Raw genomic sequence first — 27,393 nt, 5'->3', positions numbered from 1 at the left:
AGGGGAGACAGGGTGGGATGGGGCGGGATGCTGAGGCTTCTTGACTTACTGTACGTGAGCTTGATGATGGAAGGGGGGAAAAAGTGTATTACACATTTCCAGACCACTCCAACCTAGAGGATATTGAGGCCCCCACTGAGCATACTGGGACGGTAATAACTTAAATGGATTTCCTATTGTAATTTCCCCTGACAGGAAAGTGCATTATAGTGAAAATGTGTAGTATCAGTGTGGTTAATACTTGAAATAAAAACTTGTTTACTACAAAAGCCCTGAATATGTCACACATGCATTTTTCAATGTTGGCCACTGTTGCGATTAAACGCAGGTATTGTCGTACACCCAATTTTTCTAAATACAATACATGTTTAACAAGTGCGATAAGAAGGTGGAGACAAGTCGACACATAATCTTTCACAAGCCCTGTTGTTTTACCGTGTTCGTCATTAACACCACCTCCTGCTCTTCCATTGTAAATAACATCCATTCAACAAGTCCTTTTTTCAGTCCATTAATGCCCTCAAAATAGCAGCCAAATAATTTATCCTGCAAGCTTAGTACGATTTGGTAAGCGATATCTGCCGAGTCAATTTGCCGGATGGAAAATGACCAGATTAGATGGGAATGTCCTGCAAGAGAGGAATGTCATTGGAATCAATGGTATTGAACCGTGTTCAGATAATGCCGTCAGGAGAGAGGGGGATAGAGAGAGAGAGATGAATAGAGAGAGAGAGGGTGCTGGGAGGTAGGTACCATACACACGTAGAGTATGTAGTCATAAGAGAGGGAGAGAGATAAAGACAGAGAGAGCACTGAATCGAGAGGTATGTACCATAGACATAGAGGATGTAGTCGTCATATGACTCGCCCACTGAGTTGGCAGCGAAGCAGCGGTAGGTGCCGTTGTAGGTCTTGTTGAGGTTCTCGATGTACAGGTCCGGGCCGGTGATGAGGGCATGTGAGGGAAGGTCGTCGTCCACCTTCACCCAGTTGATCTGCTGGGGACTAGAGAGAGAGAGAGAGAGAGAGAGAGAGAGAGAGAGAGAGAGACAGACAGACAGACAGACAGACAGACAGAGAGGGACAGACGGAGAGACAGACAGACAGGACACAGACAGACAGACAGGGACAGACAGACAGAGGGACAGACAGACAGACAGACAGACAGGCAGACAGAGACAGGCAGAGAGAGAGACAGAGAGAGAGACAGAGAGAGACAGAGAAAGGACAGCAATATCACTCAGTGATTAAATAATACGTATTTGGACTTTTGGGACTGGTCTATTGGCTACACGGGAAAAAGAGGAAACAGTAGTGTCACTAGTCACGTGCATTGTTTTCTCCTAGACCTGGATGTTGAATACATATTATGTCCATTTCTTAAAATTTAAATAATGGGATTATTTAATTGGTTCCTTTGTACTTCCTTTTTTTATGGCACATCCTTTAGGATAAACATAAACACACCCAATGAGATTCTTTCACCTTGCCAAACTATACTGAACAAAAATATAAACGCAACATGTAAAGTATTTGTTCCATGTTAGATTGGGTTGAAAAAAAAGATCCCAGCAATGTTCCATATGCACGAAAAGCTTATTTCTCTCAAATTATGTGCACAAATGTGTTTACATCCCTGTTAGTGAGCATTTTCCTTTGCCAAGATAATCCATCCACCTGACAAGTGTGGCACACCAAGAAGCTGGTTAAACAGCATGATCATTACACAGGTGCACCTTGTGCTGGGGACAATAAACTGCCACAAAAATGTGCAGTTTTGTCACACAACACAATGCCATCGATGTCTCAAGTTTTAAGGGAGTGTGCAATTGACATGCTGACTGCAGGAATGTCCACCAGAGCTGTTGCCAGATAATGTCATGTTAATGTCTCTCCCATAAACTGCCTCCAATTTCATTTTAGATAATATGGCAGTTTGTCCAACCGGCCTCACAACCGCAGACCACGTGTAACCATGCCAGCCTAGGACATCCACATCTGACTTCTTCACCTGAGGGATCGTCTGAGACCAGCCAACTGGACAGCTGATGAAACTGAGAAGTATTATATTATATTTTTGTTCAGTATATTTGTGTGTGTGTGTGTTCATAGCTGTGTGTGTGTGTGTTGAACTGTGTGAGCTATTAGTTGGGTAGCCTTTTATCTTCCTGGCCTCTCGACGTGGTTAACTACATTACCCAGCCATATTTGTTCCCTAGCTACCTTGGCAGGAAGCTTACATGAAGTGCTGGATCTGGATCCCATTTCTTTGACGATGAGTTATGTGAGAAGAACCAGACGGCACAGAGGGGGAAAAAAAACAAAGCACCTCTTAGCTCTGTTCTGCTCTCACAACCTTCAATGGCTGGTTTGCTAGCTAGCTAACGCACCGTTATTTCCCTTGAGTGGGCGCCGAGGCCTCTCCCTTGTTGTTCTGTTTTTGTGTTGCCGTTTAAACTTGTTCCCTTCTTTTGAAAAAACTTTTTGGGGGGAGGAATGAGGGAGGGGGGAGAGAGAGAAAAAGGAGGAAGCGAGAGAGTAAGGGAGAGAAAAATGAAAAAAAAAAAAGCACTAAGGCACGAAACAAAAGAGCAGTTTGAGCTCAATAACAGTTGATCTCCCGCCTGTGTGGCTTGGTGAAAAAACAACATTTGATGGCGAAGGCGGCGGGCGGCTCGAGAAAGCAAATCAGAATCCCTCGTCAGGGCGAGAATCTTAGGTAGCCGGAATCAGAGGTTAAATATACACACACAGCGTCAGCCGCTTCTGCTGCGCTCCCGATACGGAGTAAGGAGAAATGACCTAGAAGAAGTGGTTTACTGAGGAAGTGGGGATGACACAAGAGAGATAGAGACTGTGGGGGAATGGAGAGAGGGAGGATGGGCGGCTAGAATACAAATGGACACACACGGCCAGAGCCCGCCACTATCTGGCCGCAGTAATGAGTGCAGCGAACTCTCACGGGCTCTAATGAAAATGACTTCCAATTCTCTGGCCCACTGTATTGATTGTATTTTCATCTTTATTAAATGAATACGGGTGAGAGTCGCCTTGTCTCTCCCTGCTGAGTGCAAAACTTGAAGGGGGAAAGGGAGGGAGGTGTGCATGTGTGTGTGTGTCGTCTGTATCTGTCGAAATGTGCAAATGTTCGAGGTCTCCTCCTTCACAATTATTGTGCCTCGGGACTGGAGGATGGGTAATGATGTAATGTCTTCGCAGGGATCATATGTCTGACAGCATCATGTAATGACCGTTTGTGTTCCGCAGCGAACCACTGCAGCCGGCATCACGTGTCCACTACGACCGGCCACCGCTTGCTCCCTGAGCTACGGGCGGGCGTTTCAGTCTCTGCATGTGTCCGTCTTCAACGCATTTACAAGCCCACAACCACACTGTGCTACACCTGGAGCATGTGTAGTATGCTAATAACAGAGGCTGTGAGCTAACAGGAAGAGGGGAGGGGGAGCAGTTTCCCCTTTTGGAGGCATATGAAAAGTACATTCAACCTACTCCGTACCAGCCATACATATTCATACACGTACATCGCTAAGCCCGTGGAGGTGTGTGAAGGTGTCGATGTGTAAAACGTGTGTGCGTCTTACTGGGGTTTGCCTTTGGCCTGGCACGACAGCTCCATGTTCTGTCCTTCCCTTGGCAGCCCGTCAGGAAACTCCACCACGATCTTCACCTCTGGTTTATCTGTGGAAGGAGAGGAAGGGGAAGAGAGAGAGAGAGAGGTAGGGAGAGACAGTGAGTCAAATATGCAAGTCATTAGTGCCATTACAAGTTTATCAAGTCGGTAGGCTCTAGTCTACTTAATGTTTCTTCATTCCAAGTTGATGCAGGCTACGCAATGTGAAATGTGAGGACGTGTGGTTGGGAGGTTCACGAAACAAATGTTTAAAAATTTGGAGCAAAATATATGAATATTGTGTAAAAAAAAAAGACAGTTCTAAAGCTTTAGGTACAAACTCAGCGTTTGTATTGTAGTTTGGTAAATCTTTGTTTGAAACCATATTTTTTTATCTATCAACACGTTGCTATTATTTGGGCTCCCGAGTGGCGCAGTGGTCTAAGGCGCTGTATCTCAGTGCTAGAGGTGTCACTACAGACATCCTGTTTGGAATCCAGGCTGAATCGCAACCGGCTGTGATTGGGAGTCCCATAGAGCGGCATACAATTGTCCCAGCGTCGTCCAGGTTAGGGTTTGACCGGTGTAGGCCATCATTGTAAATAAGAATTTGTTCCTAACTGACTTTCCTAGTTAAATAAAGTGAAATAAAAATGATCTATGCAATGCTAAGGTCTTTCAGAGTTTGGGCCTCACTAAGTACCAGTGGAGGCTGGTGGATGGGAAAATCGGAGGATCGGCTCCTTTCTATCCATTACAATGACACCATCCTATGATTTCTCCCTCCAGTAGTCTACACTGGTAAGTAAGCCTACACACAACCCCCTCAAAAACGGCCACGTTCTCCTACTGTATCCTCCTATCTTCACAGCAGCACACTGTCCACTTCCAACGGATGCTCCAAGCCTTTCCTCTCTCCTCTGCGGTGTGCAGTTTGTCAACAGTCCATGGGACCGACAGCAGGCTACAGCTACACCATTGACCTTTCTGGTCTATCAGTAACAACCTTCAGCTCGTCCATGAACATGACTGGCCGTCATACGCAGACTGCAGAATGGACAGGTTTGGCCAGGTTCTACTCCCCACCCCCCGGTGATAGACAACGGGTAAAGGGATGGCTTTGATGCAGATGTGTCGTCCATAGCTGTTTTTACAACATTTGCTGTGGAAATGAAACAGGCTTGTGGCATGTTGCCTACGGGGGAGTTGGAGGGATTGTGAAGGGACTGTTTGAGGGGAGGTTGTCATTATTGTACGCAACCTAGATGATTTGACAGATTCTGGCCTTCAGGTTGCGGTAGTGTGTGAAGGAGTGTCCCACAGCGAACCTATACTGTTGACTTTTAACTGTTGGTTAGTCGTCCAGTCGATATCGATTGGTTTATTTAGAGATGTTCTTTTGCAGGGTGAAATTGGTTGAAATTAAATAAGTCCCTCCGGGACTTTAGCCACAGTTGCCATAATGTTTATGAACTTCCAACACTATCTGCCGTCCTTGCAGTATCCGGGGAAGGCAACGAGATGAAAGAGAAAATAAAGTTGCCTCGCTAACAAGACGTCTGGACCTCAAAGACGCTTTGGACGCTTTATGTAAGAAAGCCATAAATGTCCTCTCAACAACATTTAAGACAGAAACAGGGTTATAAAAGTGGGTAAATCAGTCGGGGCTGCCTTTTAATGTTGCCTTACAGTAAGTTAACACTAATAAGGCCCCCCTTTGCTCCCTTTGGCAGAACTCCAACACGCCTGCTGTGTTCAGAAGAAAGAGCAGCCTCTGTATTATGTACAGAGCTAATGAGAGCAAAGGGGGAGAAAGAACAGAGAGATAGAGGGAGAGAAGAGGAAGGGAGAGAAGGAAAAGAAAGAGAGACAGACAGGGAGAGAGCGAGTGAGAGAGAGACAGAGAGCGACACTGAGAGGGGGAAGAAAGAGAGAGAGGTGGAAGTGAAAGAGAGAAAGGGAAGAGAGAGAGAGAGACGAAAGGGAATAGAAAGAGGCAAGCGAGAGCGGTGGGTGGCAGGGCGATAGAGAAAGAGAGAAAAGAGAGGCAATTTGAATTTGAGGCAGAGTGAATGGAAAAGATGGGAGAGAAGGAAGAGAGAAAGAAAGAGAAGGAAGAGAGAGAAAGTCAAAGAATGCACACCATTTCCTCCCTTTCATTTACATTGCTCTGGCAACAACGGCTCGCGTGGACCACGAGAATAAAACACACACAGTATGGCTAATGCACTCCTGCTGAGTGTTGTGTTAATACGACCATCATTATCATCACATTCATCATCATCATCAGGTTGTAATGCAACAAAATAGGAAAAAACGCCACGGGGGATGAATAGTTTTTCAAGTCACTGTACCCATAAGAGCAGCAGTTCGGGGCATGTTATTAGGGCTAAACTAAGCATAGTTTGCAAATGTATCCAAAACACCAGTCTCAACGTCAACAATGACCTGTGTAGGGTGCCGTCTTTCGGATGGGACGTTAAACGGGAGTCCTGACTCTCTGAGGTCATTAAAGATCCCATGGCATTTATCGTAAGAGTAGGGGTGTCCTGGCTAAATTCCTGGCTAAATTCCCAATCTGGCCCTCAAACCATCACGGTCACCTAATAATCCCCAGTTTACAATTGGCTCATTCATCCCCCTCCTCTCTCCTGTAACTATTCCCCAGGTCGTTGCTGTAAATGAGAATGTGTTCTCAGTCAACTTACCCCTATAAAATAACGGATAAAAAAATTCAATAAATTAAAAATAAATGAAGAGGCGACTCTGGGATGCTGGCCTCTGTCCAGTGTTCTTTTGCCTATTTTAAACTTTTCTTTTTATTGGCCAGTCTGAGATATAGCTTTTTCGTTGCAACTGCCTAGAAGGCCAGCATCCCGGAATCGACTCTTCACTGTTGACGTTGAGACTGGTGTTTTGCGGGTACTATTTAATGAAGCTACCAGTTGAGGTCTTGTAAGGCGTCTGTTTCTCAAACTAGACACTCTAATGTACCTCGACTAACTGGTGCCCCTTGCACATTGACTCTGTACCGGAACCCCCTGCATATAGCCTCGCTACTGTTATTTTATTGTTGTGCCTAAATTATTTGTTATATTTCTCTTTTTTTTCTTCTTAAAACTGCATTGTTGGTTAAGGGCTTGTAAGTAAGCATTTCACTGTTGTATTCGACGCATGTGACAAATAAAGTTTGATTTGTGTCCAAACTTTTGACTGGTATTATATGTAAATGACATATTTCTGTATTTCATTATCAATAAATTTGCAATAATTTGATTTGATTTGCACAAAGCGAGGTCCAGAAAGGTACAGAAATGATTTGTCAAGGTCGCTGTGGAAGAACCTGACTGGCCTGCACAGAGCCTGACCTCAACCACCTTCGGGATGAATTGGAACGCCGACTGCGATTCAGGCCTAATCGCCCAACATCAGTGCCTGACCTTACTAATGCTCATGGCTGAATGAAAGCAATGTTCCAACACCTAGTTGAAAACCTTCCCAGAAGAGTGGAGGCTGTTAATGCAGCAAAGGGGGGACCAACTCCATATTAATGCCCATTATTTTGGAATTAGATATTCGACAAGCAGGTGTCAACATACTTTTGGTCATGTAGTGTATACTTGCCTATTCTGCTCAGTGCTTGACCTGTTGATGGGTTCATTTCCCGAGGAGTATTCGGTACTTTCACTAAGACTGATGTTGTTGTCCCCAGGGCTCCTGTAGTTGAAGTTGCTGTACTTGCAGATCACTAAATATGTTAACAGCGGAGATCCACTGTCCGGTCAACACACAGCAATCTGCAGGCCATCCATCTGTCCAAATTACAGCCCTGGCAGAGGCTGTGCCACTGTCTGGCACCATTTACATTTTGCTCATTTAGCAGACGCTCTTATTCAGAGCGACTTACAGGCTCAATTAGGATTTAGTACCTTGTTCAAGGGCACATCAACATATTTTTCATCTAGTCGGTTAGGGGATTTGAACCAACAGCCCTTTCGGGTTACTGGCCCAACATTCTTAACCACTAGGATACCTGCCGTCTACCTGCCACTATGTTGGTTGGACAGGCATGTACTGTTTTTAATAGAAAGAACTTTGTTTAGGCTTGTACACTTCTACACTGCACTCTCCCAAAGGTTCTTGAAACCACGTTGCTCTCTTGTGGTGTGTGGATTAAAATGAAACCATTACATGCAATGCAGAGGGTTGGTACTGATAAAATACACGACAGTACATCCCTCAATTGTCCTCTCACTGCAGTGTAATATCTCCTGTCCTTGTCATCTTCAAAATGTCATCATGAAACTAGAGGTTTAGTGTTTTGATGGCTACAGTACCAGTGTCTGTCTCGGAGTTGTACCATCTTAAACTCTCTAGTCACACACACGCTCCGGTGACTTCCTGGTATTACCACTTGGGGAAAATGAGAGTGTCTGTATCGTCCAGGGAGACGACCATTATCATTATGCTAATATAATTATTTGCTTTATTATCTGCGTCCCCCAGCAGCACTCAAGCCTCGGACATCCATCTGCCATGGAAAGCTGAACTAGTGGCCCCGTGGGGGTGGGGTGGGGGGGGTGGGGGGGCAGAGCAGTAGGGTAACCCTGCTTACCTTGCCCAGCAAGCCATCAATATTATTACTGGGCTTATTTAATATCCCTGGCCTGTTTTTTCTATTTTCTATGTGCACTCAATGATTTTAACATTGATTGCTTTTGCCTGCCCCGACAGCCAGGCAAGGCGAAGTGTCTGGTGAGAGCGCACAAGTCGGACCGTGAAATGAGAACGTGTAGGATTTGGGCTGCTGGCTGGCTCACCTTGGAGGAGAATTTCAAGAATTTGGAATGATAGTTCATTATCACATTATTTTGTAGTAGTCACTAAAATGTAAAATCCAATTGCCGCCATATTGGTGGGACCATGTGAAATCGTGTAACATCGAACCGTATCCGCTCTTCCCTTTCCATATTTATTCAGCGCAATATGAATAAGTACTTGTGCGAGCGTGACAGTAGGGGCAGCCCAACCAGGCTGTGCAGAAGCAGTTGGAGTAGGGCTCACGTAGTGGAATTTGCTGTACTTGCAGATCAATAAATATTTCAACAGCGGAGCTCAACCAGGCTGCTCCACTGCCCAGCCTTTTCGGTCAACACACAGCAATCTACAGGCCGTCCAGGAGTCCAAATTACAGCCCTGGCAGAGGCTGTGCCACTCTGACTGGGTGATGGGTGTGGCGCAACATTGGTCGGACAGACATGTACCCGTTTTACGAGAGAGAACTTTGTTTCAGGCTTGAGATGTGTTAGTTTCTACACTGCACTCTCACAAAAGTTATTGAAACTACTTTGCTCGAATCTTGTGGTGTGTGGATTAAAATGAAACCATTACATGCAATGCAGAGGGTTGGTACTGATAAAATACACGACAGTACATCCCTCAATTGTCCTCTCACTGCAGTGTAATATCTCCTGTCCTTGTCGTCTTCAAAATGTCATCATGAAACTAGAGGTTTAGTGTTTTGATGGCTACAGTACCAGTGTCTGTCTCGGAGTTGTACCATCTTAAACTCTCTAGTCACACACACGCTCCGGTGACTTCCTGGTATTACCACTTGGGGAAAATGAGAGTGTCTGTATCGTCCAGGGAGACGACCATTATCATTATGCTAATACAATTATTTGCTTTATTATCTGCGTCCCCCAGCAGCACTCAAGCCTCGGACATCCATCTGCCATGGAAAGCTGAACTAGTGACCCCTTGGAGGAGGGGGGGGTAACAGAGCAGTAGGGTAACCCTGTTTACCTTGCCCAGCAAGCCATCAATATTATTACTGGACTTATTTAATATCCCTGGCCACTTTTTTTCTATTTTATATGGCAGAAAGAAGTCTATTAGGCCAGCCTGTGCACTCAATGACTTCAACATTGATTGCTTTTGCCTGCCCCAACAGCATGGCGAGGCAATGTTTCTGATGAGAGCGCGTAAGGCGGACTGTGGAATGAGAACGGGTAGAATTTGGGCTGCTGGCTGGCTCACCGTGGAGGAGAATTTTAAGAATTTGGAATGATAGTTCATTATCACACAATTCTTTTTGTATTTGCTAAAATTTCAAATTCAATTGCCACCATATTGGTAGTTCAATGTGAAACATTGAACCGTATCCTCTCTTCCCCTTCCATATCTATCCAGCGCAATGTGAAAAAAGTACTTGTGAGAACGTGACAGCAGGGGCAGCCCAACCAAGCTCTGCAGAAGCAGTTGAGACGGGCAGCCTAGAGAACCAGTCTGCTACTGTAATGGGAGAGCGGCCAAATGTCACGACGAGGCACATGAGCCCGTCTCTTCCCAGGAAGAGTCAGATGGAGCATCCTTGTTTATTTTGTATGTCAAGTTTTGGAAGGCAAGAGAAAATACCGTTACCCTTTTATGTAGATAATGGTATCTGAAGCCTAGGTCTTCAGCCCAAAGGCCAAGTCAAGCACTTCAGGGCCTTACCCATTGTATCATAATGCCACTACTGCATATTAAACATAGGCCAAACATTAAGTTGGTTGATTTTAGTTCCTGAAATGCAGTCTGAAGGCCTTTGTCTGTCATTGTTGGACAAAGGCCTCTGAGAAAAAGGGGCAAACTTGTGTTGGGTGCAAAAAATGATGGATAGACAGAGTTCAGTCAACATATGTGGAACAACAAAATCTAAAACAATTTCCCTCAATCAGTAGAAAACATGTATCTCACCCATGCTCTCCATACGTTTCCGTATCATATGTGCAAGGAATATTTCTGTAAAAATAGACAGGGTTTGAGTGTCGGCCCATACTCACAATGAACCACAAGGTACGTCTGGGCCTGGACGTCTTTGACGGCTGGGTGATCCACAATGCACACCACGGGCACACCGTCATCCTCTTTGGTGACGGTGAACGTCAGCTGGCTGGTCACGGTGAACATGGTGTCGTACATCTCCTCTACCTTCGACTTACCTGGGAGGGAAAATGAAGACAGACACATTTAAAGGTCCACTGTGTGTTATTTACAGCCATTTTCTATCATAATTGTGTTGTTTTTGGAATTAAGTAGTGGGTCGTTTAACACAGACCACAGTATTTTATGGCAGCTGATGAAGACCTGAGTGGTTGAAACGTTCTCACCAATAAACCACATGCGAGCATAGATTGCAGTGTGCAGAGTTTCTTTACATTGTTTTATGTATTTCAAGGCCTACCTTCAAACTCAGTGCCTCTTTACTTGACATTATGGGAAAATCAAAAGAAATCAGCCAAGACATCAGAAAAAAAATTGTAGACCTCCACAAGTCTGGTTCATCCTTGCGAGCAATATCCAAATGCCTGAAGATACCACATTCATCTGTACAAACAATAGTACACAAGTATAAACACCATGGGACCAGGCAGCCGCATTCTGTCTCCTCGAGATGAAGGTACTTTGGTGCGAAAAGTGCAAATCAATCTCAGAATAACAGCAAAGGATCCTTGTGAAGATGCTGGAGAAAACAGGTACAAAAGTATTGATATCCAGAGTAAAACGAGTCCTATATGGACATAACCTGAAAGGCCGCTCAGCAAGGAAGAAGCCACTGCTCCAAAACCGCCATAGAAAAGCCAGACTATGGTTTGAAACTCCACATGGGGACAAAGATCGTACTTTTTGGAGAAATGTCCTCTGGTCTGATGAAACAAAAATAGAACTGTTTGGACATAATGACCATCGTTATGTTTGGAGGAAAAAGGCGGGAGGCCATCCCAACCGTGAAGCACGGGGGTGGCAGCATCATGTTGTGGGGTTGATTTGTTGCAGGGGGGACTGGTGTACTTCACAAAATAGATGTGGATATATTGAAGCAACATCTCAAGACATCAGTCAAGAAGTTAAAGCTTGGGCACAAATGGGTCTTCCAAATGGACAATGACCCCAAGCATACTTCCAAAGTTGTATTTGGCTAAGGTGTATGCAAACTTCCGACTTCAAATGTACCTGTGACATATTTTCCTATAGGGAAGAAAAATGCCATACAAGACTGTAAGGACCTACTATAACGCAATCTTCTTAATCTTTAGACCATTAATGTAACTGGCCTAGCTATATATGTTTTCTTCTCTTCATAAGGACACCACATGGTATTTGGTACTTTTTGTGGAAGTACACATCTCTGAACGTACCTGAAAACAAAACATATTTTTTTCCCCCTATGAAAAGCTTGTATTATGTAACCAACCACATGAAATTGGGAGTGGAATATGTTTCATTTGTAACGAAATGGTAACAAAGGGATACTGTTGTACTCAAGGCTACGTGGGAAGACTAGTAATAACTTAGCGTAAGGGAGAGGCATCCATTGTGGGTCTCTGAATGGAGCGGCTCTGTGAAAGTGACCTTGTACAGTAAAAGTAGTGGAGAGAGGGAGACGTCCTTGAGAATGGTCAATGGAAGGAGAATCAGCTGGAAATGTCTTGCTGTTGAGGGCTTTTGTGAGTCACTCAATGGCTGCTGTGTTGGATGGGACAGTTTATTTGTGTTGTATTTAGGGATTTTGACCCAAAGTAACCCCTGCCAACAGTACACAGCGAGATGTGAAGCAGGCCTACCCACATACCTTGTTCTGATGAGTAACTGTGGTGCTACACAATACAGACAACACACTATCCAAGCACTGAATAGGCTAACTGCGCCCCACAACTGCACAAAGAGCGGAGAGGGAGGGAGAGTGGGCAGGGATGTGTACCTTTCCCCATCGTCCCATTTTGTAACAATATTTGGAAGCATGAATGTATTTTGGTCTTGTCAATAAATTAAATATATTTAAATTGGATTGAGAGATGGGGAGGTTGATGAGGGAGAGAGAGAGGGATAGAGAATGAGTGTGAATGAACAAGGGACAGGAGAGGAAGGGGGGTTGAGAGAGAGATGGGCCCATGAGGGGTGTGTGCTTCGTGTTGTCCTGTACTCAATGTTCTCCCATGACTGCGTGGCCACCCACGACTCTAACACCATCATCACCGGTGACGATGAGACAGCCTAAAAGGAGGAGGTCAGAAACTGGCAGTGTGGTACTAGGACAACAACTTCTCCCTCAATGTCAGTAAGACCAAGGAGCTGATTGTGGACTGCACGAAAGGGGGGGGGTGAGCACGCCCCCACCCACATCGACTGGGCTGTAGTGGAGCAGGTAGAGAGCTTTAAGTTTCTCAGTGTCCAAATCACTAAGGACTTCAAATGTTCCATACACAAGCACACAGTTGTGAAGAAGAATCTTGAAAAGATTTGGAATGGGCCTTCAAATCCACAAAAAGTTATACAGATGCACTATTGAGAGCATCTTGACAGGCTGCATCACTGCTTGGTATGGCAACAGCACCGCCTACAGAGGGTGGTGCGGACAGCCCAGTACAGCACTGGGGCCGAGCTCCCTGCCATCCAGGACCTCTACACTCAGTGGCAAGTTTATTAGGTACCGCGTCGGACCTTTGCCTCCAGAACAGCCTGAATTATTTGGGCATGGACTCTACAAAGTAAATCATTGACACCAGGCACGATGGGATCATGGACTCATGCTGCTTAATCCAAATCCTGTCTATGCTATAAGCATGACGCAACAGGAACCGGGATTTGTCGGACCAGGCGATGTTTTTCCACTCCTCAACTGTCCAGTGTTAGTGATCGCGTGCCCTCTGGAGTTGCATATTTTTTTTAGCTGATAGGAGTGTAACAGGCTGTGGTCGTCTGCTACAATAGTTGTGCATTCCGAGACACCGTTCTTCACAGCACTGTTGAACTGCATCGTTATTTGCCTGTTTGTGGCTGGCCTGTTAGCTTGCACAATTCTTGCAATTCTCCTTCGACTTCTCTCATTAACGAGCTGTTTTCAGCCACAGGACTGTGGCTGAAAACGATCAAACGATCAACTGAACAGTAACTGAATGCCTCGATGCCTGTCTGACTGCTTTATATAGAAAGCAATGGCTAAGTTAATTACTGTCTGTAGGAGCTAACCATTTTCGTGAATGGAGTGGTGTACCTAATAAACTGGCAACTGAATGTATACTGAACAAAAATATAAACGCAACATGCAAAGTGTTTCATGAGCTGAAATTAAAGATCCCTGAAATATTCCGAATGCACAAAAATCTTATTTCTCTAAAACGTTGTGCACAAATGTGTTTACATCCCTGTTCGTGAGCATTTCTCCTTTGCCAAGATAATCCACCCACCTGACTGGTGTGGCATATTAAACCTCTTGAAGCTAATCTTATGATTGAAAACACTCTAAAGTTTCCAAAACTGTAAAAATATTCTTTGTGGGTATAACAGAACTGATATTACAGGCGAAATCATGAGTAAAATCCAATCAGGAAGTGACTCTTATTTTGAAACCCCTGTCTTTCTATGCATCCCTATTGTCCGTTGAAAGGGATATCAAACAGATTCCTTTTTCTGTGGCTTCCCTAAGGTGTCTACAGCCTTTAGACGTAGTTTCAGGCCTTTATTTTGAAGAATGAGAGTAAACGTCCACATTGCGTAAGTGGTCTGTTGTTGGCTCTCAGTGTGATTTTTGCGCAAAACAGAGAGGTAGCCATTTTTCCTCCCGGTCCTAGTGAAAAGCCAACTGTCCCGGTTGATATATTATCAAATAGATATTTGAAAAACACCTTGGGGATTGATTATAAAAAAAACATTTGCCATGTTTCTGTTGATATTATGGATATAATTTGGAATTTTTGTCTGCGTTGTCGTGACCACTATTTCCGGTGGATTCCTAAGCATAACGCATCAAACTAACGTATTTGGATATAAAAAATATCTTTATGGAACAAAAGGAACATTTGCTGTCTAACTGGGAGTCTCGTGAGTGAAAACATCCAAAGCTCATCAAAGGTAAACGATTAATTTGATTGCTTTTCTGATTTTCGTGACCAAGTTACCTGCCACTAGGTCTACATAAAGTTTTGCTAGTATATAGATAAACTTACACAAATGCTTGTATTGTTTTCGCTGTAAAGCATCATTTCAAAATCTGAGACAACAGGGTAATTAACTAAAGGCTAAGCTGTCTTTTGCTATATTTCACTTGTGATTTCATGAATATTTTCTAGTAAGATTATTTGACCGTAGCGCTATGCTATTTAGCGTAGTTGATGACAATTATCCCGGATCCGGGATGGGTGGTTCCAAGTTAAGAATCTGATTAAACAGCATGATGATTACAAAGATGCACCTTGTGCTGAGGACAATAAAAGGCCCCAAACATGTGCAGTTTTGTCACACAATATAATGCCAGTGATGTCTCAGGTTTTGAGGGAACTTGCAATTGGCATGCTTACTGCAGGATTATCCACCAGAGCTGTTGCCAGAGAATTTAATGTTAACATAAGTCGCCTCCAACATCATTTTAGAGAATTTGGCAGTACATGCAACCGGCCTCAACCACAGACCATTATTAACCACTCCAGCAAAGGACCTCCACATCCTGCTTCCTCAGCTGCGGGATCATCTGAGACCAGCCACCTGAAAAACTGATGAATCTGTGGATTTGCACAACCAAAGAATTTCTCCACAAACTGTCAGAAAGTGTCTCAGCAAAGCTCATCTGCGTGCTCGTCATCCTCAACAGGGTCTTGACCTGACAGCAGTTTGGCGTCGTAACTGACTTCAGTGGGCAAATTCTCACCTCCAATGGCCACTGGCACGCTGGAGATGTTTGCTCTTCACGGATGGATCCTGGTTTCAACTGTTCCGGGCAGATGGCAGACAGGGTCATATTGGCGAGCGGTTTGCTGTTGTCAACGTTGTGAACAGCGTGCCCCATGGTGACAGTGGGATTATGGTATGGACAGGCATAAGCTACAAACAATGAACACAATTGCATTTTATTGATGGCAATTTGCACAGAGATACCGTGATGAGATCCTGAGGCCCATGGTCGTGCCATTCATCCGCCATTGAGCATGTTTGGAATGCTCTGGATCATCATGTATGACAGTGTGTTCCAGTTCCTGACAATATCCAGTAACTTCACACAGACATGGAAGATGAGCGGGACAACAGTCCAAAGGCCACAATCAACAGCCTGATCAACTATATGTGAAGGAGATGTGTCGCGCTGCATGAGGCAAATGGTTGTCACACCATTAGGACCTAATAAATTCATTGAAATTTACTGATTTCCTTATATCAACTGTAACTCAGTAAAATCTTAAGGATTGTTGCATGTTAAGTTTATATTTTTGTTCAGTGTATATCAGGCAGTGTGAAAGGAAAACCTGGAACATTGGTAAAGAGTTCTGCCACCCAATGTTCTATCTGCTTCCGCATGGCTGCAGCACCAAGTCTGACACCAGCAGGCTTCTGACTAGCTTCTACCCCCAAGCCATAAGCCTGCTAAATAGCTAACACTTCTTACCGAACCACATTACCATTGTTTTGGAGGTGTTCAGAACAAGGTTAAGGGCAGAGAGAGCTTGTTGACACTAAGAAAGCTTTGTTGTAGAGCGTTTAACACAAAATCCGGGGAGGGGCCAGCTGAGTATAAGATTGTATCCTCTGTATTTAAATGGATGAGAGAGCTTCCTACTGTCTGAGCTATGTTGTTGATGTAAATAGAAAAGAGCGTTGGGCCTCGGATCGAGCCTTGGAGAACTCCTTGGGGACAGGCAGTGGTTGAGACAGCAGATGTTCTGACTTTACACATTGCACTCTTTGAGAAAGGTAGTTAACAAACCCGGCCAAAGACCCATCAGAGCCACCAATATTCCTTAGCCGACCCACAAGAATGGAATGGTCTACCGTATAAAAAGCTCTGGCCAAGTCAATTTTACCATGTAAGTTGACTGAGAACACATTCTCTTTTACAGCAACAACCTGGGGAATAGTTACAGAGGAGCCTATTGTCAGCTGGAGATGATTAGGTGACCGTGATGGTTTTAGGGACAGCTTGGGAATTTAGCCAGGACACCTACTCTTAAAATAAGTGCCAAGGGCTCTTTAGTGAAGAAAGAGAGTCATGAGACTTGTTTAATGTCCCATCTGAAAGACAGCACCCTACACAGGGAACCATCCCCAATCACTGTCCTGGGAAAGAGTGCACCCTACTGGCCCTCCAACACCACTTCCAGCAGCATCTGGTCTCCCATCTAGGGACCAACCCTGCTTAGCTTCAGAAGCAAGCCAGCAGTGGGATGCAGTGTGGTATGCTGCTGGCATCAACAAAGATAGCAGCACATGCCGAGCACTGTAAAAACAAATTTGGCGCTAATAAAGCATCGTGGAGATGGAGCACCAAAGTGTGTCTTATATCAAACAGTCAGTTATTTTTCTGAACTGAGAAATCAGCTGAGGTAACTGCCTGACCAATGAGATCAAGTGAACAATTTACTACCAGGGGAAAAGACAGTCAGCAGACACCGGCTCTATCACATCGAGAATGTGCAATGTATATCTTGACCTAAGGAGTTAATTTGATTCCCCCTACATTTTATGTTATTTTTACACAGTAGATAATTGCTGGTATGTTGCATATCACTGCACTGCGCTGTCAACATTATACTATAGTAAACCTGTGCTGGGCACTTCCTCAAAAGATGGAGATGCAAATACCTTTTGAATTGGATGATGCAAACTGAATCTTATTTACTTAGATAAGATATCATCTTATCGCATCTCCGTTTGATAGCCACAATCTCAGATGTGGCGCTTGAGATTATTCCAACACTATTTTTGAGTGCTAGCATACATATTAACATTAATGAAAAGCGAATTGCTTTGGTAGTTGAAGAGTGAAGCTTGGGGTTCAACATCAATGCAGATGGAGTCAAGCTACTTTTAATTGCTTAGCTATTCCTTCACATGCAGCGCCATTAACAGTCCCCGTTACTTTACATTCGAAAATCGATCATTGTAATTTAAGCGCCATTTAGGAGCACGGGGGGGTGGGGTACGCTGGTGGCCTGCATTTGGGGAGAATGAACTCAGATCCGTCAAAACGTCTCAGACATTTCTTGACTACTTGCCGACTGCAAGTTCAATTATGCTTTTATCAATTTGCCAGTCATTCTGGCACAGTGTGGCAGGATAATTGAAATCACCCTGGTGGTTCTCTTTGAAGACTTAAGGCTAATGGCCATGTTCGCCCTTGTCCGTCACTTCTCCGTCCACCCCCCGCCTCTCTCTCTCTCATCTAGTCTTGTCCAGACAAAAACCTGTGTTGCTGGAACTCCCATTGTTCCTTGACTTTCATTTCACTCGTACGCTTAAGTGCTGGAGATATCCGTGGAAGTCAGGAAATAAAAGAGGGGGAAATATTAACCACAGAACAAAACAAGCAGGATAAGAAAGAGGACAAAGAGGGAGAGGGGTGAAATGAGAAGGGAGACCAAGAGAGGGCAAGGGTGAGGGGAGAAAGAGAGCGGGAGAGACCGAGAGAGGGCAAGAGAAGAGCTATAATGGTAGTAGGATAACTGAGGCTTTGCTTCAGAGGCCGACATCTTGGTTTACATTCAGGACAGGTATGTAACCTTTAAATGATATTTAAAACACGCCCGATTATCCCTTAAGGTAATTAGGTTAAATCATGAGGATGTTTAATTAGAAATAAATCTGCAAGGTGCCGAAAGCAATTTGGAGCAGGCGGCGAGTGGCATGGACCGTGGTGACACGTTCTTCCCTCTTGTGTCCTACATCCTGGCTCTATCTCAATTAGTCATTCCATGATTCCTCAATTCCTATCTCCTTGCGTCCTTCTCAACCATATTAGAGGTCTAAGGTCCTTCCCCTCAGACCATCTATAAATGATTTTGCAAGGAACCCACACCCCATGACTTTATAAAGAGCCCTGGTCTCTTCTGACCTCAAGCCTCCTCCTTCTCAACCTCCACATTCTGTCCATGAAGTTATTACAACTCCCACATATCTACCTCAATTACCTCGTACTCCTGCACATTGACTCGGTACTTGTACCCCTTGTATATAGTGGAGTTATCGTTACTCATTGTGTATCTACAGTGCCTTCAGAAAGAATTTGCACCCCATGACATTTTACACGTTTTGTTGTGTTACAACCTGAATTGTGATTCAATTGAGATTTTGTCTCACTGGCATACACACCATATCCCATAATGTCAAAGTGGAACTATGTCTTGAGTCAATACGTATTCAACCCCTTTGTTATGGCAAGCCTTAATAAGTTCAGGAGTAACAATATACTTAAAAAATCACATAATACATTGCAATAGGGTTTAACATGATTTTTGAATGAGTACTTCATGTCTCATACTATTATCTGTAAGGTCCCTCAGCCGAGACGTGAATTTCAAACCCAGATTCAACCACAAAGACCTGGGAGGTTTTCCAACGCCTCGCAAAGAAGGGCACCTATTGGTAGATGTGTAAAAAAAAAACAGACATTGAATATCCCTTTGAGCAATGTGAAGTTATATTATACTTTGGATGGTGTATCAATACACTGAGTTACTACAAAGATACAGGCAGGCTTCCTTCCTAACGTTACTAAAGAAAAACCCTGGAATGAGTAGGTGCATCACTGCCTGGTATGGCAACTGCTCGGCATCTGACCATAAGGCTACAGAGGGTAGTGCGTACGGCCCAGTACATCACTGGAGCCAAGCTTCCTGCCATCCAGGTCCTATATACTAGGTGGTGTCAGAGGAAGCCCCCAAAAATTGTCAAAGACTCCAGTCACCCAAGTCATAGACTGTTCTCTATGTTACCGTACGGCAAGCAGTACTGGAGCGCCAAGTTTAGGACCAGAAGGCTCCTTAACTGCTTCTACCCCCAAGCCATAAGACTGCTGAACAAATAATCAAATGGCCACCCGAACTATTTACATAGACCCCCCCCCCCCCTTTGTTTTTACACGGCTGCAACTCGCTGTTTATTATCTACACATAGTCACTTTACCCCTACCTGCATTAACAAATTGCCTCAACTAACCTGTACCCCGCACATTGACATGGCACCGGTAACCCCTGTGTATAGACTCGTTATTGTTATTTTTTTTCAACTTGAGTTTATTTGGTAAATATTTTCTTAACTCTGTCTTGAACTGCATTGTTGGTTAAGGGCTTGTAACTAAGCATTTCACGGTAAGGTGACACCTGTTGCATTCGGCGCATGTGACAAATAAAGTTTGATTTGATTTGTGTCCAAACATTTGACTGGTACTGTATGTAAATTATATATATATATATATATATCTATATATATATATATATATATATATAGATGATTATATATATATATATATTGATCATTATAATATATATATTGATATATATATAATTATCAATACATTTGCCAAAATGTCTAAAAACATGTTGTCATTATGGGGTATTGTGTGTAGATGGGTGAGACAAAATAATATATTTAATCCATTTTGAATTTGGGCTGAATAAGAAAATGGGTATGAATACATTCTGAAGGGACTGTATTATTAATATAACTTTTTGATTATTTCTCTATTTTCTTTCTTTCTGCTGGGAAGAGGCCCGTAAGTAAGCATTTCACTGTTAGTCCACACCTGTTGTTTACGAAGCATGTGACGAATAAAATGTGATTTGAAATCTGATTTGAACAATGTGGCATGCCATATTCATCATGTTGATGTGGCAATTAAAAGCAAAAACATGGCCTCCACTCCACATCGTTCAAGACGACGCGAGTCTACGTTCAGAGGTGGTTGGCAATAGAAAGCCCTGGAACTGTTGTCTAGCAACATCACAAAACATTTTACACGGCTTGCAGTAAAGTTCAGATGTTGGAACTCTCCGTCATCCTCTGTTTGTTGTCAGGTAACTTCTCTTGTCAACCCAGAGAGTGAAGAAAGATATCATCCACACAGCTAGGCCGAGCCAGCGCTATTCAACAAGACTGGAGTGGTTACGCTAATGGTTAACGCATGGAACTGTCCAACTGTCCTGGAGTGCCACAGCGGGTGCAGACTTAGGCACTAAAACACCGGATTCCTCTAAACCTGGTCTATATTGAAGACCATGATTAGTTGATTACGTGAATCAGGTGTTAGCGCTTGGCAGAAAGTTCAAGGAAAAATCCATTCAAAAATTATCTTAAAAAAATTACAATATTAGTCCACGCATCATCATGATGTGGCAAGTGACACTTTGCTTCTTGAAAGTCAAATATCTTGAAAACTTGACTGCTGACATGCAACACATTTTGGGTCTGTATTAACAGTGGACCAAAAATATAGTTTTCGAGTGGAGTTTTCCTTTAAGCCTGCATGCACTGCACACAGTCCTGCAGGACCAGAGTCAGCCGGCCGTCTCCCGAGTTAAAGTGGTCATTGAGTAGATGAAACCAAGTTGAAAGGCTTTGACTCCTCATTAGGGCTTTGCACCATTAGTGATTGGTATGAGGTTGTGGTTATGACGTGGGTGAAGAGCTTTGGACTATGCTGAGTAGGAACTGGAACAGCAGGGGGTCATTCCATTGGCCCAATCCTGGGCCCCCCTAATCCCAGCTCCCTTTGAAGAGAGGCTTGAAAGCTGCCACTGTGCCAAGAGGCTCGTCGACCACTGAGCCAGCCCATCACTCTAATGGAACTCATTCAGAGCCACGGGAGTGACCCAATTAGGCGGAAGTGTCATTGACGTGGGGCTAATTATAAAGGAATGAGGGGAGGAAGGAAGTAGAAAATAAATCAAGAGAGAGGAAAGTTAGAACGAGACCGTAGAAGTGGAGGTGCCAAGAGATGGGCTAAAGGAAACGTCTATGGAGATGATGAGGGGAGAGGTTTTGGTGTTGACTTGGTGATGAGCCATCACCCACTGAGTCTCTGTCTGGTTTTATTGTCACACTATGTGAAGGTCTTTGAATAAAGATATGGTCATGAATGTATCACTATATCACTGAGTCAATTCATTTGAACCTAATCAATGTAGGGAATGGAAAATGATGCATTTACAACAATAGACAACTTTACAATTCATACTGAGTAATTCATTACTATGACTTCAACCGTCGCCTTCTTATCCGTCTTCAAAAGAAACATCTAGTTTAAGACATTGGTCTTTCATGTCGGAGACTCCGCTGAGTTGTAGAAGACCACTAAAGTATTTTGTGAGTGACAGGGTTGACAAAGTGTTTTGGGCGTGACAGTGTTAACGGGCAGTAACCTACCTTGGAGCTCTTTGTCTCCCTTCATCCATCTGATGGTGGCGGCGGGCTTGCTGCCCATGGCGGTGCAGGTCATCTCTGTCTCATTGCCCTCGATTACCTGCCCCTCCCGGGACTCGATGATTGGGTTGCCTGGAGGGACTGGCAGGGGGGACAAATAGACACAGTGTTTAAGGAATTGGGGCATAAATCACCCTAAAAACCAGGGGGTTTAAACCACCATCTTAGATGTCTTAACCATTTTTAGAAATACTTTTGAGATAAATCAGATTGACTACAGTCGTTTTGTTGTAAACAAAACAAAGTCAGAATGCGCGCAGAAAAGAAAGTGTGAAAAAGGACTAAGTTATATTTAAGTGCGCATATCCAAGTCAGAATCGGTACCTTTCAGCTTTTGGCGAAAGGCTCTACACAAAATAAAAGAATAATCACCCACTTTATAATAAAGCCCATACGCTGACAATACGCAGGACACTTTAGATGTTATAGGATGTTTTGTCCCACTTCTCTAAACTAGACTGTTCCCATAAACATGTGAGATGAGACCACTCACTGATTTTGGGTTACTTAATTCCAGCTCTTGCTGGCTACCTACTGCCACTTGAAACAGCTTGATACCATTTGCACTGTTCTACCCCTGCCTTGGCCCAGACACACAGATCCAAGCCAGAGAGCCAGCCTCCCCATTTTCTCCTTGTGAACACTTTCAGATCACAATCATTCCCTGCATCCCGCTGTCAAACTTCATTGCCAAAACGCCATCATTATGTCTAAGTGCGTGCTCTTGTTTCAAGCACATTTTGTATGTCGCATTGTACAGTATAATACGCACACAATGTAATTTCCCCTCAAAAACCCTGTGAAGATGCACAGTGGAGAACTGGATGGGTGCTGGGTTTTGATTGGCGTGGCTCTTGAAGTGTTTCTGCTTTGACGCCAAATTTCGTCAACTAGCTTGACAAGGTTTAGATTGAATCCATTCTGTTGGCTTTGGATTGTTTTGTATGTAGGCTTACAAAACATGACATCATGAAAGTGACATATAAAACATATTTTGCTTTCAACGAAATGGCCTCATCCCTAAAAGCGAGACTTTTACTCCTGTTAATTGTTTTTCAAGCATATTATTATTCAATTCATGCTTTGCACATTGGCTTGACACCTTGATGACTGTATTTATTTGTCCTTTATTATCATTATTGAAACCCTGCACTTATCTTCTGTCACAAAAACAGAGTGAAGAGAAAGGGTTAAAGTTTGTTAGTGAGAAAAGGCTACTTTAAGATACAGCTGTGGGATCAACCACTCCATCGGTCTTTGACGTGCCAGTGATAGCTGTGTGTGTGTGTGTGTGTGTGTGTGTGTGTGTGTGTGTGTGTGTGTGTGTACATGTTTTACTATACTTGTGAGTATCGGAGGTCTTCACAAGAATAGAAAAACAACTACAATTCTGAATAGTGAAGACATTTTGCCAGTTCTCACTTGTAAAAAGGCTATTTTAGGCTTAGGGATTAGGTTTAAGGTTAGGTTTAGAATTAGGGGTTAGTGGTTAGGTTTAGGAGTTAGGTTTAGGGTTAAGGTTAGGGTAAGGGTTAGATTTAGGTAAAATAGTATTTGGAATGGGAATCAATTGCTGGTCTCCAAAAAGTCCTCACAAGTATAGTAAGACATAGCTTTGTGTGTGTGTGTGTGTGTATGTGTTTTCAATCATACTCTCATAACTAATGTCAACGTAGATGGTCTGAGACATATTTCCCTTCTATAAACATTGTGTGTTGGCTTTGGTCATCCCCAAAGCCAACACCTCCTTTGGCCGCCTTTCCTTCCAGTTCTCTGCTGCCAATGACTGGAACAAATTGCAAAAATCACTGAAGCTGGAGACTTATAACTCCCTCTCTAACTTTAAGCATCAGCTGTCAGAGCAACTTACCGATCAATGTACCTGTACACAGCCCATCTGTCAATAGCACATCCAACTACCTCATCCCCATAATGTTTTTTGTTGTTGTTGTCGTTGCTCTTTTGCTCCCCAGTATCTCTACTTGCACATCATCATCTGCACATCTATCACTCCAGTGTTAATGCTAAATTGTAAATATTTTGCCTCTATGGCCTATTTATTGCCTTACCTCCCTAATCTTACTACATTTGCACACACTGTACATATATTTTTCTATTGTGTTTTTGACTGTACGTTTGTTTATCCCATGTGTAACTCTGTGTTGTTGTTTTTTCCGCACTGCTTTGCTTTATCTTGGCCAGATCGCAGTTGTAAATGAGAACTTGGCCTACCTGGTTAAATAAAGGTGAAATATAAAAATAAATACAAATAAAAGTGTGTGTAGTCATACTCAGCACAGTGATGTCAGCGTAGGCCTCCTGTGGAGGGTCTGTGTACAACTGGCACACGTATCTCCCCTCGTCAGACAGGGTCACGTTGGACAGAGACACCCGCAGCTCATTGTCCGAGAAGTTCACCAGCTGGAAGCGGGCATCTTTCAGGGCTGAACGGTCAAAGAAAGAGAGATAGGGAGAGAAAGAGGGAGAGAGAGAAAAGGAGCGATAGAAGGGGGGGGTAGGGCAAAAGAGTGTCATTGTTATGCACTGACTATGAAAATGACTGTCGACCTACGGGGTTGAGAGTATCTTTGAGCGGAGTTCCAGGTGGAGTTTCAAGAGTTAAAGTATGAGGTAAAGTCTACAGGCACGTGGTCGTCTTATGCTCAGTCCCACCCTTCCGACTCGAGTCCATCACATCCAGCAAACCTTGCTTGCCCCCTATGGAGAGAGCTCACATAGAGGGATGCTAACCAAACCAAACAACAAACGCCAGTCTTAACTTTGAGGTCTTTGTATCCAGCTCAGGGTCCCTCACCTAATTAGAACAGCAGTGTGTGCTGAATGACACACACACACACACACACACACACACACACACACACACACACACACACACACACACACACACACACACACACACACACACACACACACACACACACACACACACACACACACACACACACACGCAGACTAATGAGCAGTCCATTAGTGGTTTGTTTTGCCTTGGATCACGCAATGGAGAATGCCAACGGAGAATGCCAACGTCTGGTTAAGATGAAACCTTCCCCCCACCAACCCCAACAGATTGACAGAGGCCATTTATTGCTCTCTGTATCTTCTTCCCCTCCCCAAGCCACGTTTCTTCTCACCCACAGCAGACCAGTTCAAAAGAGCGAAACCAACAACATAAAAAGAGGTAGCGTGAATAAATACATAAATAAATGGAAACAAATAGCAAAATGATCTGGCATCATTACAGTTTTGCAGCGGTGGGCACATGAAAGCCAGGGTTGTGATGGCGATGGGGGATGGGGTGAAGCTGATTGTTCTTGGTTCCAGCTGGTTAGCCGTGCTCTTTTGCTTTTATTCCAAAAGCATGGGAAAAAGAGGAAAAGAGGAGGAGGAGAGCAAGAGAGGCTGTCAGTCCAACGTGAGGACTTATACTGAACAAATGCAACATGCAAGAATTTCAAAGATTTTACTGAGTTACAGCTCTTATAAGGACATCAGTCAAATTAAATTAATTCATTAATTCATAATTGATGGCTTTCACATGACTGGGGATACAGATATGCATCTGTTGATCACAGATACCTTAAAAAAAAGGTAGGGGCGTAGTTTAGAAAACCAGTCACTATCTGGTGTGAACACCATTTGCCTCATGCAGTGCAACATCTCTTTTGCATAGAGTTTGTCAGGCTGTTGATTGTGGCCTGTGGAATGTTGTACCACTCCTCTTCAATGGCTGTGCGAAGTTGGTGAATATTGGCGGGAACTGGAACAACACTGCCGTACACGTCGATCCAGAGCATTCCAAACATGCTCAATGGGTGACATGTCTGGTGGGTATGCAGGCCATGGAAGAACTGGGACATTGTCAGCTTCCATGAATTGTGTACAGATTCTTGTGACATGGTGCCTTGCAATATCATGCTGAAACATGAGGTGGTGGTGGTGGATGAATGGCACGACAATGGGCCTCAGGATCTCGTCACGGTATCTCTGTGCATTCAAATTGCCAACGATAAAATGCAATTGTGTTCGTTGTCCATAGCTTATGCCTGCCCATAACATAACCCCACCGCCACCAGGGGACACTCTGTTCACAACGTCGACATCAGCAAACCACTAGCCCACACGACACCATACACGCTGTCTGCCATCTGCCCGGTGTAGATAAACCGGGATTCATCTGTGAAGAGCACACTTCTCCAGCAAGCAAGAGGCCATCGAAGGTGAGCATTTTCCCACTGAAGTCTGTTATGACACCTAACTGCAGTCAGGTTAAGACCCTGGTGAGGTCGACGAGCACACATATGAGCTTCCCTGAGAAGGTTTCTGACAGTGCAGAAATTCTTTGGTTGTGCAAACCCACAGTTTCATCAGCTGTCTGGGTGGCTGGTCTCAGAGGATCCTGTAGGTGAAAAATCCGGATGTTGAGGTCCTGGGCTGGCGTGGTTACACGTGGTCTGCAGTTGTGTATGGTTGGATGTACTGCCAAATTATCTACAATGACTTTTGAGGAGGCTTATGGTAGAGAACATTTAGCTCTCTGGCAACAGCTCTGGTGGACAGCAAGCATGCCCATTGCATGCTAAATTGTAGTCTCAACATCAACGGTGAAGAGGCGACTCCGGGATGCTGGCCTTCTAGGCAGAGTTGCAAAGAAAAAGCCATCTCTCATACTGGCCAATAAAAAAATATTAAGATAGGCAAAAGAACACAGACACTGGACAGAGGAACTCTGCCAAGAAGGCCAGCATCCCGGAGTCGCCTCTTCACTGTTGATGTTGAGACTGGTGCTGCCAGTTGAGGACCTGTGAGGCGTCTGTTTCTCAAACTAGACACTCAATTGTGCACTGGGGCCTCCCACTCCTCTTTCTTTTCTGGTTAGAGACAGTTTGCGCTCTTCTGTGAAGGGAGTAGTACACAGCGTTGTACGAGATCTTCAGTTTCTTGGCAATTTCTAGCCATCATTTCTCAGAAAAGGAATACTGAAGAGATTCAGAAGAAAGTTATTTATTTCTGGATATTTTGAGCCTGTAATCGAACCCACAAATGCTGATGATCCAGAGACTCAACTAGTCTAAAGGCCAGTTTTATTGCTTATTTCATCAGCACAACAGTTTTTAGCTGTGCTAACATAATTGCAAAAGGGTTTTCTAATTATCAATTAGCCTTTTAAAATGATAAACTTGGATTAGCTAAAACAACGTGCCACTGGAACACATGAGTGATGGTAGCTGATAATGGGCCTCTGTACGCCTATGTAGATTTTCCATTTCCAGTTACAATAGTCATTTACAACATTAACAATGTCTACACTGTATTTCTGATCAATTTGATGTTATTTTAATGGACAATTTTTTTGCTTTTCTTTCAAAAACAAGAACACTTCTGAGTGACCCCAAACTTTTGAAAGGTAGTGTATATCAACAACACAGACGTGGCTTTGGCCAAAAAAACGGAGAGAATTGGAAGTGGTGAGAAACTGAACACTGATACATTTTTTGGGATGGTACAACAGTGTT

At 43.8% G+C, this 27,393-nt stretch overlaps 1 protein-coding gene across 4 annotated transcripts in view; it reads right to left on the bottom strand.

The window, feature by feature from the left end:
* LOC135548715 (cell adhesion molecule 1-like) overlaps positions 1–27,393 on the bottom strand; it is a 432,426-nt gene that overhangs the window by 47,288 nt on the left and 357,745 nt on the right. For all 4 annotated transcript variants that reach the window (XM_064978573.1, XM_064978576.1, XM_064978577.1 and 1 more), the window contains 5 exons: positions 24,151–24,303; positions 21,803–21,940; positions 10,459–10,617; positions 3,603–3,699; positions 833–1,005 (listed from right to left, as the gene is read on the bottom strand). In XM_064978573.1, coding sequence (XP_064834645.1) covers positions 833–1,005; positions 3,603–3,699; positions 10,459–10,617; positions 21,803–21,940; positions 24,151–24,303 — 720 coding nt within the window. The remainder of the gene's footprint in view (positions 1–832; positions 1,006–3,602; positions 3,700–10,458; positions 10,618–21,802; positions 21,941–24,150; positions 24,304–27,393) is intronic.

Source organism: Oncorhynchus masou, chromosome 11, assembly GCF_036934945.1.
Source record: "Oncorhynchus masou masou isolate Uvic2021 chromosome 11, UVic_Omas_1.1, whole genome shotgun sequence".
NCBI lineage: Eukaryota > Metazoa > Chordata > Actinopteri > Salmoniformes > Salmonidae > Oncorhynchus > Oncorhynchus masou.
This window is presented reverse-complemented; position numbering and strand designations above follow the sequence as displayed.